The sequence below is a fragment of the Humulus lupulus genome, chromosome 3, assembly GCF_963169125.1.
Source record: "Humulus lupulus chromosome 3, drHumLupu1.1, whole genome shotgun sequence".
Lineage (NCBI taxonomy): Eukaryota > Viridiplantae > Streptophyta > Magnoliopsida > Rosales > Cannabaceae > Humulus > Humulus lupulus.
In genome coordinates this window covers 7,739,016-7,750,768 of record NC_084795.1, presented here as the reverse complement: position 1 = coordinate 7,750,768, position 11,753 = coordinate 7,739,016, and the positions used below count along the sequence as shown (strand labels likewise).

The 11,753-nt window shown below is 31.7% G+C and overlaps 1 protein-coding gene across 2 annotated transcripts; it reads right to left on the bottom strand.

Annotated features, from left to right (window-relative positions):
- Positions 1–330: 330 nt before the first annotated feature.
- Positions 331–5,211, bottom strand: LOC133821983 (protein BCCIP homolog). 2 transcript variants are annotated; one of them, XM_062254169.1, is made up of 9 exons: positions 5,010–5,211; positions 3,259–3,430; positions 3,091–3,164; positions 2,788–3,012; positions 1,863–2,072; positions 1,698–1,763; positions 1,460–1,543; positions 1,330–1,386; positions 331–698 (listed from the first exon to the last, which is right to left on the bottom strand). In XM_062254169.1, the coding sequence occupies exons 2-9, from the start codon at positions 3,419–3,421 to the stop codon at positions 600–602; spliced, it is 978 nt and encodes a 325-aa protein (XP_062110153.1). In that variant the 5' UTR covers positions 3,422–3,430; positions 5,010–5,211; the 3' UTR covers positions 331–599. The 2 variants fall into 2 exon arrangements, with proteins under 2 accessions (XP_062110153.1, XP_062110154.1); XM_062254170.1 differs by having other exon boundaries at positions 3,286–3,430; positions 5,010–5,210.
- Positions 5,212–11,753: the final 6,542 nt, after the last annotated feature.

Sequence of the window (11,753 nt, the reverse complement as noted above, 5' to 3'; positions counted from 1 at the left end):
TGGAATACATAATCATGGAGATATACTTAATTTTAAAGACATTCTTTTAATGAAATATCATGTTCGACTTAATAGTCCTAAGTAATCCATTGAGGAACATATAAAATCATGAATAGGAATATATTAGTCCAAAGGTAAGTATTACGGTATAAACTCTGGTTTTAAGTCAACATTGAGTAGCTTCTTCATTTCAAACTTTGTAGAATATTTATGGATATACTAAAATTACATATATTGATGTATATATATAAACATATATATATCTACTTGCATTTCGAGTGACGTTATATACATATCCACTCCAAAAACGATAGGCCTACTATATGATACGAGTGAAACTATGGATAATACCAAGTCCTTAAAACGATGTAAAAAGGGCAAAACAACACCAAAGTCTAACCAAGTCTTGAGAAACAAAGAAAGAATAAACTCAACAACATTGTATAATGACAAAATTGGGAGCCCAGTTAGAGAGAAACCACCAAAAGAAAATCAAAATTTGGCACAGCCAGGTCAAAGCCGGGTAAACTTTACTATATGCAGTCATAAGTTAAGTTTATAGTAACACTTTATAATAAGCCTCAGCTTCAGCCTCAGCCTCATGATTCATCGATTAAAGAATGCAACTGGCGACGAAATAATGGGATCTTCTTTGCTTCAACAGCCATGACTAGCCCCATTAGTCTGTAGTTCTTGTTCTGCAAAGAAACATACTCTATCAATTCTGTTTTCTAAGGATTATGACAAGGCAATTTGTTAATTTGCCATTGATCAGCTCGGTAGAGAATGAAAAACAGAGACAAATCAATTTTAGAAAATAAAGTGTGATTTCAGATTCTAACTTTATTAATGAGAGAATAACTTGTGTGTGTGTTGTGTGTAAGGGGCCTCCTACATATAGTGAAACCCAATGGCAATCTTAAGCTATATATGGTAAATAGCTTGAAATTAAAACTCCTGAATTTTGAATAAACTTACAATATATTTGGATTATTTGTTATGGAGAACAGAAGAAGGCAATTTTGATGGCTCCCTTGAGTTTGAATCCTATACAAGTAACTTACATCCAAAATCTTATACTACAGGAGAAATGGAGAATCTGTAATTTTTAACCACATTCTCTTTATTTTCACATCCTTATCCAAACATCAATGACCAAGTTAGTATTATTATTATAGCAGGAAAAGAAATTAAAGCATCATAAAAACCCTCCAACGCATACTCAGCCATGAAGAAAATGAAATCAATATCAACTAGCAAGATGAGTCTAGCCTAACTAGTAAGCAATGACAAAAATAAACTATTGACTGAAAGCTATATACTACTTGCCTCAAAAGTCAAAAGCTGCTCAGTGTTCAAAGGGTACGTAATGGACCACAAGCTGAGCTGCATTGCATATAAAATACAATCAGTACAAGAAAGTGAAACATAATCTGTAAATATTGAAATAATTCAAGACCTTATGAAAAATTTCATCTTCAGGCTTGCGATATATTATTTCCTCCTCATTTTTCTGCCTCTTTTTTTGGCTTGTACTCTTTAGCTGTAGCGTTTGGATGGACAAAAAAATACATGACAAATATTAATAACACAGAGAGAAAAAAGAAGAATGATAAGGTTGCCGAAGCCAAACAAAAAATCATATGAAAATTAAAAGCAAATTTGCAGAGTAAAGAGAGGATGTTGAGATAGAATACCATTCCAATTTGACAGATTACTATATAGAATTTAAAGCAGAAGGACTTTTGAAGCTCCGCTGTTGGCTTCGACAATAACCGGGAGAATATGTCAGGTAAAGTAAGTTGCTTCCATAAAAGTGGAGAAAACACGTACAAACTCCAAGGATTTAATTCATATCTAACCTCATCTTCTGTAGCCCAGGAAACTTCATCAAAAAGAGCATCATACAGAGGTGGCAAGAGCTTGTCCGGGAGACATGTATTGTGCTTAGAGACCAAGAGACCTACACTATGTGCTTCTTCATTCAAAAGTGATCTCAAATTACTGCTGAAGTCCTTCTCATGGCATACTGTAAGGAGATACTCCTTGAGCTCTACAATACATTTATGTTCCTAGTACAAACCAAATCATAGCTTTTAAAAGTGAGAAGACTCCTATGACATAAACTAACTAAAATATGTCCCAACTTCAATATATTAAAGTAACTATACACACAAAACCAAAAACAAAATTAGTATGAAAAGGTATTGACCAAGGTAAATAAACCAAACTAGTGAGATACATCTGCACTGCTGATAAACTAAAGGACTCAATGTCAGGGAAAAGATAGCATTGTCCGATAATTTTATCATATTTTCACACCGCTAACATCAGAGACAGATGCCAGTTTATCAAAAATGAAAACAGTTCTTCGAGTTAATAAAGTGCTTCCCGTCCTCAGTAGGACTTGGAAAATACTTCCGCATGCATAACTTGAATGTGATAATCAATCTACAGAAGCTTTGTGACTAAATACATACATAACATGCAAGTGTAACTAATGGAGCCATAGGGAAGTACATCTCTGGTTGACCGGTTGAGTTGAATTGTGTTGGATATTATGTGATTACTTGGCTATCCTCAAAATTAGCAAAAGATTTAAATGATTTGACATTCTCTCTGTTTTCCATCCCTTTTTCACTTTTTCTTATGTCCAAAAGTATGCTACAGTGCTAAAAGTTTAGGAAAGGATTTTTGAAAGAGCATTATGGACCAACCTATGTATACAAGGTAAGACTGGTTGAATCAATAATGAAATTTGGAATTAGAAATAAAGTACTTACTTACCCTGTATCTATACAAGTTAAGAGCAGTGACAATAGACCAAATATTATTTTCTTCATCATTCTCTATTTTAATGACAGTCCCCACAGTAGTCTGTCCCAGGATCAAGTCCACAAAACCACTCAAATCCCAGTGTTTATCATCAAGATAAATCTGCAGTAAGGCCTTCACTCCATGAAAATCATCAGGTTTTGGATCAAAGAACACAAAATCTGCTTGGATAACTCCCTTCAAAACAAGACCATTATTTCACATTAACAAGATAATTGTGCAATAGATAACACACTACCAGAATAATTTTCTTACATCAAAGTCTTCATCGTCAGAAGCCTCAATCTGGTCATTCTTAGATTTCATATTGTTACTCGTCAATTCCTTACCTAAGAAAGGTATTGATGAGTTCTTCCCAAAATGTTGATAAAGATAACAGAGACAACTATAGTAATCTGCAATACATTATTTAGGCAGTAATACCTGCAGAGTTGGGAATAATTTTCTTACTTTTGACTTTGGGCTCTTGCCTCTGACGGTTGACTGTGGAAGTAGAGGCAATTTGAGCAATTGAACGAGCAAATGAGGAAAAGGTCAAAGGCTGATAATTCCCCAATTGGGAGCGCCTGAAAGGCCTCCGGGGCATGTTACTAATCTATAGCAATCAACAAGCAAAGTTTGATGTCAGGTCAATAGGATTTTTCCTTGATCAGTCAATGTCATAAGAAGCACACATACACAGTCATATGCTGCCTAAATAGCTAAAAAGAAGCATGAAAGCATCAAGACATCCAATGAGCTGTAAATTATCTAGTAGGAATGGTGATTCAGTTGTAACTTAATCACATAAATAAATCTCACTTTCCGATAAATTTCCATTATATTATGCCAAAAGATCAAATTTTCAGTTTCTTCCAGACTCTCTCATCAATTAAACACACTTTCAATTCAAGATTAGTTCTTCACCTCATTTCATCAAATACCACAGAGCAATATTACTAGTCTCAACTAAAGCAACTAACTGCATTTGGTTCCAAAAGGACTGCTATAAAGACATGATGGAAAAACATTACTAACCCAATCAAATTTATGTAACAAATAAGTTTTATGTGAACATCAAGTTTAATTCTAATGAATCCAAAACTCAGATGAAAAAGGTAAAAAAAATAAAAGGGAAAGGGGGGACTTAACATAACAAATCACTAAAGCAATTGAACATATAGTAACGAGAAGACTCTTCAACTTTTTGATTTGCCTGAAAAACTAAGTAAGAACAGAAACTCACCAAACAAGTCTTCACAACAAATTTCATGTAAACATGATGTGTGACGTAAATATAATGAAAATATAACTACAGATAATGTAAAACATCCAAAAAAATAAATAAAGCAAAAGCTATATCAAAGATGAATTGAATCCACGTAACTAATTTAAAAAATTGCAGAGAGAGGGAGAGAAAGACCTGAAAAAGAGACAGAAAATTATATTGCTCAAAAAAGAAATTTCCAAACCAGAAATTTTCAAAATGTTGGATAGCCTTATAATATAGGAATTCTTTATCCAAAAAACAAAAGAAACCCATGAAAATGAAATCAGAAAAAATCAATTGCATCCAATTAGTATGCATATTAGAGAGTACATCCAATTTTGTAGGAACCACAATAACTATGTGAGAATTATAGTAAAAGATTTATCACTTGCATTACAAACTTGGCAGAGTTCAAAACCCAGAGCTTGTTATTATTATCATTGTATTTTTTATAAGATGGTATTTAATTTTATATGCTTTTCACTAGAACAATATATCCAAATTTAATTCACAGGCAATCCCTTACTAGTAATAAGGCTTTTTCTAGATGTCTAAGAAAGCCTTATTCCAGCTAATAAGCTGAGAAATTACTAGGAGAACTAGAGAGTGACATAGAACATGACATTCATATATTTAATTTTATGATTCTGCAGTGCTTTTCATTAGGAATGGTATTGGTGACACATGCTTACTTTAACCAAAGTTGTCAAAATCTGAGCAAAAGAACGTCACCATGAAAACGCATTTTCAAGTATAACGAGTTCATTAGAAGGTATAGCCCCAAATCAGTAAATCAAAACCCTAAAGAAGTAACCCAAATCAAAACTCGAACACAGTAAATTAAATGAACATATAGATATGAAAACAAAATAAATAACTACTTCTCAATAATTGAGTCTAATATGAGCAATGAAGAATAAGAAACCTTGAATTTGCTTGGGGTTGATGGTGGTCGGTGAATACGCCGGCGATGGCAGATGGTGGTGGAGAGACGTCAACGTAGGGAAGAGCAGAGAGAGAGAGAGAAAGCACAGAAGAGTCTATTACGCTAACAACTCACCCACCATTCCCCAAATCACCAACGGCGGAGCCTAAACCCAAAACCCTTCTTTCTTTCTTTTTTTTTCGTTCCAAGACAGCAGGATTCCATTGCCACGTCATCATAGGCAGGTACTCAAAATATTTTGGTTTTTTTTTAACTTTTTTAAAATTTGTGGAATAATAATAATTTTTTAAAAAAAATATGGAAATCTCATTAAAAATTACTAAATATGGAAAATTACAAAAAATATAAATATTGAATCTCCATAATGAGCAACCAAAATGAGTTCAAAAAATGCTCAAATTCATAATAAAAAATCAACACGATACCACTATTTTTCTATCTATCACCAACTCTCTGTATTTCTTTGTCGCCGATCAAGAATTTTCTCCGGTTCTCCTTCATTTTCTTGATGTCGAAACTACCATTTTTTCTGATTGGAAGATTTTGACGATGATGAGAATTGCATTCTTCAATATAACCATCTAAATTCTTCTTTCTTGATTGGTTGTTTGGGAGAAAGGTAATTTCTATTTAAAATTTGTATTATGATATGATCTCAATAAATAATTTTTTTCATTTGCTTTGATATGAAATTTTATTCTGGAATGTCTACATTTTTTAAGCTAGTTCTTCATTTTTTATATTTTAATAGTTGTTCATATTTTTCTGTTAAAAAGTAACTTGTTATTTGAATCATTGCATTTTTTAATATTGGATTGTGTAATCTGTTACCTGGCTGATTTAATTTGGTAGAATATAATGAATTTTCTTTGGTTTTGTGTAAAGTATCCTACAACACATAAAAAGTAACATGTTGTTTGAATCATTGCATATTTTTATGTTTAATTGTGTAACATGGTACCTGATTGCTTTAATTTAATAAAAGATGATGAATTATTTTTGGCTTTGTGTAAATGAGCCTGAAACAAGTAAAAAGCAACTTGATATTTGAATAATTGCTTTTTTTTTAGTTAGATTGTGTAACTCAGTACCTGATTGTTTTAATTTGATAGAATTTGATGAATTATCTTTGGTTTTGTGTAAAGTAACCTAAAACGCATAAAAAGTATCACGATATTTGAATCCTTGCATTTTTTTTAGTTGGATTGTGTAACCTGGTACCTGACTCTTTTAATTTGATAAAATTTGATGAATTATCTTTGGTTTTGTGTAAAGTAGCCTAAAACACATAAAAGTATCTCGATATTTGAATCCTTGCAATTTTTTTTAATTGGATTGTGTAACCTGGTACCTGAGACAAAAGAAGTTGTGACTGAAACAGAGTTCGACACCCTGAGACGCATGTGAATGCCACCGGTCTAAAACACCCCTGAGTAAGATAATCGGCAGAGCCACCAAAAATAGAGGTGGAGACCCTTTATTTCTCCTTGAAATCGCACAAAACCGAAAATATCATAAGAGGAGGAAGTCGACAATGGAGGGCGCACCCTTTTTTCTCCCTTAAATCGGGAATACCGGAAAAAAGAAAAGAAAAGAAAAGGAGGAACTGATAGTGGACGTCGATACTTTTTTTCTCTCCTTGAAATCGGTCCGAAAAGAAAAAAAAAAGATGAAGAACAAAACACGAAAATGAAGAAGATGAAACATTGGGTTTCTTAATCATAAAAATGAAATGACCAAAATATTGATGTAACTATTTTCCACATAATAAGATCTAATTAAACAAAACCCATAAAATTAGTAAAATCAAAATTTTCCATATTTATGAAAAGAAAACTAAAAACTTCATATTCTATATAATTTCCTCAAATATTTTTTTGTTGTGAAAAATACAAAAGAAGCTTGGGCTTTTAATAAGAATTAAAAGCCCAATATGCTAAGATATGACTTCTAGTCCAAGTTCTTGAGTCCATTTCAGCATTATATAAGCATAAAATGTTTGGATATTTTAATAATTATTATTTTATTTAATAAAAAAAAGAGTTTCATGCATTCATAAGAATCAATAATCATCACCAATTCAGTGAGCAATACATCGTTCAATTACATCATGAGATAAACGATAACAATCGTCCTGGAGACTAATTTTTGCCAAAAAAAATGAGCTTCTTTATTCCCCTCACTGTGAACAAAGTAACATGAACCAACTTGGCAAAGGTACATATAATGTTGGATATCCTCAACAATAATTTCGTCTTAAAAACCATTACTCTAGTGTCGAATAGCCCCAGTAACTTTATAACAGTCGATCTCAAACGAGTGGATATTTTGATAATTAAATAGATATTTTTTTAACAAATTTTTTATTTTAAAGTGTTTAGATATTTTAATTAAAAAAATGATGAGTAAATTGAGAATAATCAAATTATTTTAATTAAAAAAAAAAAAGCTTTTCAAAAATGTCTGATGATAAATTTCTACAATGAGCATGTGCTATCCAAAAATAATTAGCCAATTTGGATTTTGGAATTATTATAGATTCTTTTGGTAACATAATGGAAAGAATGAGGAGAAGAAGGCCCACGGGTAACACGAATGGAATAGTCAAAAAGTTGGAAGAAGAAATTATATATATTTTTTTGTTATAAGCATGGAATTAGCCGGGCATTATCCTATCTTCTCTAAAAAGACCTTTTAAATTAATTGTTTTTTATTTCTTCCCCAAATATTTTTAAAAGTTCTTTTTAATCCTAAAAGCTAAAAGGAGCTTAAAATAAATCTAAGCCAGAAAAAAAAAAAAAAAAAAAAAAAAGCTAACTAGAAGAAGAAATGAAGGGTATTACTGGGCTAGTTGGTTGAACTTTTAAAATTTAGTTTTGGACTTTTAAAGTTCTAAACTCGCTTTTAAAATTAGTTGTGTTTCTAACGTATTTAGACTTCTAGTTCTAAAAAATTCTTAGAAGTTAGTCTCATCATCATTTTGAGGAAAATTTTATTGGGAAGCTTTCTGATTGGTATAGTACATGAATCTCATTTTATTATTTTAAAAACTTAAAAACAGTGAGACCTACAAGAATAACTGATTGATAAGATAGTTTTAAAAATAAAATTCAAATCAATATTCTAATTTTGTGTTCTAAAATAAAAACAAGAATACCGTGTTTTTTTTAATTCAAAATCATTATATTATAAAATCCTACAAAACTATTATTTTTTTTATATTTTCAGATTTCATACCAATCACATATTCAGTTTTTCAAAACTAAAAAATAATTTTTAGATACTAAACCAATCACATTTTTAAAACATGTTTTCATACTATAAATTCAAAATTTTATTTTAAAAACCTACTTTTTAAAAATTGAGTTTTCCAATCCCGAACTAATCAAACTCTTACCTCTCCTAACAAATAAGAGGTCTCAAGTTCAAATTTGTCTCCCCCGATATCAAAAAAAAAATTGAAGGAATCTTCACACAAAAATTCTATTTAATCTTATTATTATTATTACAATTAACCTAATTTAATTGATTTATGTTTATTTATTTATTTTTGAAACTAAACATAAAATGATAATATGAAATAAAAATTAATATTAGTTGTATTTTAGAAAATTAAAATTTTATTAATTATAAGAAAACAAGGATAACAATATTTTAATGTAAAAAATAATTCCTTTTTATATTGTTTATTACCATTAATATAATTATATAACTAAAATTTTATTAATTATAATCGAAACAAGGATGTAAATTTTTTTATTAAAAAAGGTTTGACCAAAGTCAATGGAGGATTTTGTCAAAAAAAAAAAAACATAACAATAGAGGATTAATTTTGGTAGATTTTATAAAATGAAAAATTATCTTAAAATCTTGCATTTAGCAAATTTAGCAAGAAGACTAAGACATCTTCTTCCCAAGACAACTCACCAAAAAAGACTAGGGATAGCTATTTTTCTTCCTTATTTCTGTCCATGCTTCCTAATAAATCTCTCTCACCAAACATTACTTTGTCTTGGTCTAAAATAAAATAAATCAATAGCTATTGTAATCCCATCAAATAAGACACCACACCAAGCCAAAATCTCAAACAATTGGATTGGGACTTGTCTTAGTCCCTATTCTTTCCACGTGTGTACTTCATTTCATATTCATATAATATCAACCATATAAATATCTTTCACCAAAAATCCCTATCAAACATATTGTTCCAATTTTATTATTCAGAATAATTATAATAATAAAAATAAGAAATATTTTAGGAATATATATTTTCAAAAGAGTCTATCATAATAATTCACTTGCAAAATAATTTCATTTTTCGACACATGTTGAATGCATGCATGATAAAATATTGGATGTGTCAAAAAAAAAAATATTGTTTTGCAATATATAATATAAAAATAACACAAATCATTTTACTAAATTTACATTTTAAAAAGTTTGTTTTTGTATATTACCTTAAAAAATATACATTTTCTCATTAAGAACAAAATAATGACATTTAGTTGAGCATTTAAGGAGCTCATAGTGCCCAAAATAAAAGTTAAGATATGAATTATCATGTCATTAAACATTGGACAATGTGGAAAGAACTATCATGTTGTTCAGCCTTCCTCAAGAGCTGGAGCCTGATACATGTATGTCGTTCTTACCACTCCCAGCGAATATATTAGGCTAACGGTCAGAGAGCCACCTCTTGAGAACCTAGGCGGGAGATGAGCTTATAAAGCTTCTCAAGCAATCACTAACTGGCCAAAACACTAAGAGCCCTCCCTCCGGAAAATGAGAACAATTGTCAAGTGTGAACCAAAGAGACACTTGGAACCACAAACACTTGCTGACATCTAGTGGCGGCAATGATTGTGCTGTCGGTTTCATACAAGCGGCAAAAAAAATATCTCAGGATGCTGCCTGACATGAGAAAACGTGCAGCTACTATTCGGACAGTATCAATGGGCACTTTTCCAATAATGCAATGAATTTAACATCCTCGTATTTGGCCAACCAAATATCTGTTGGGGCCCACCAACTTATTTAATGTATATGATACCTTTATCTATAGATAATTAATCTCATAATGGAAAGAGATTATTGTAATCAGCTCTCATCAGTGAGTTAAATCCTCTCAATCGCCTATAAATAGAGCTAGGGTATCACTTGTAAAAGGATCTGAACATTTCAAACTGGGAAAAAACGATGTTTAAGTGAAAAGAGAACTTGAATCTTGCAAGTTCTTCATCTTAGTACAAGTAACTCATAAACTAAGACTAATTAATATTTTGAACCACGAAAAGCTAGTATTTGATCTTTCTGTTCTTTAAGCTTTTCATTTATTTGATAATTGACGAATAAATCAGTCAACAAAAGTTATTGAGTTAATTTATTCTGATTTAGGATTTGGATAGTTTTTTTTGGGTACTCTCATAAGTAAAATTCTTAAATTGTTCTGGTACCTAGTCTCATTTTAAAAAATTAATATTTAAATCCTTGATATAATTAAATAGTCTTTATTTAGAATTATTTTTGATGTTCAATTATTCATAGGGATACAATAATCAAAATAATGTTTGTTGTGCTCACAATGCAACATAGGTAATGTGCTCAAAATAATGTTTGTTGTGCTCAAAATAATGTTTGTTGCTTGCCGTTGTCTTTGCCCTTGACAAATTCCGCTCTTATTTATTTGGATCACCTATTACGATCTTCACAGATCACTCCGCCCTTAAGTATCTCCTTTCCAAAAAGGATGCTAAGGCGCGATTAATACGGTGGATCCTTCTCCTGCAAGAATTTGATATAACAATCAAAGACAAAAAATGTGTTGAAAATGTCGTCGCGGACCACTTGTCCCGACTTGAATTCAGCGATCCCGCTGACGGTCCACCTATTCATGATGATTTCCCCGATGAACAATTGCTTTCTGTTGCTAAGTTGCCGTGGTACGCTCACATTGTAAACTACTTAGTAACAGGTGAACTCCCATCCGAATGGAGTTCACAAGACAAACGCAAATTTCTGGTCGAGGTGCGCAATTTCTTTTGGGATGACCCATACTTATTCAAGTATTGCCCCGACCAAATCATGCGAAGATGCATCCACGACGATGAGGTGTCTAGTGTGCTAAATTTTTGCCACAATGATGCTTGTGGTGGTCACTTCTCTGTGAAGAAAACCGCTGCAAAAATCTTGCAATGCGGCCTTTACTGGCCCACCTTGTTCAAAGACACCAATGATTTCTGTCGTTCTTGTGTAAGGTGCCAAAAGTTAGGATCCTTATCCCGTCGGCACATGATGCCCTTGAACCTAATTCTTGTTATTGAAATATTTGATTGTTGGGGGATAGACTTCATGGGACCGTTTCCACCTTCTTTTGGCTACCTTTACATTCTTCTCGCTGTGGATTATGTTTCCAAATGGGTCGAGGCTGTCCCATGTCGAACCAATGATAACGCTACAGTTGTCAAATTCTTGAAAGAAAATGTGTTATCAAGGTTCGGTACCCCTCGCGCTATCATCAGTGATCAAGGCACTCATTTTTGCAACCGATCCTTTGAGGCTCTTATGCGCAAGTTGATGGACCCAAATCGGGTATGTTTTAAATATTTATACTCGCAAGCGCACAAATCGTATTTATAGAATAGTTTTCGTGTAAGCACGAGGTCGAACCCAAAGGAGTTGTCTAAAATCGAAAAGAAAACTATTTTAAACCAAAATTAATAAATT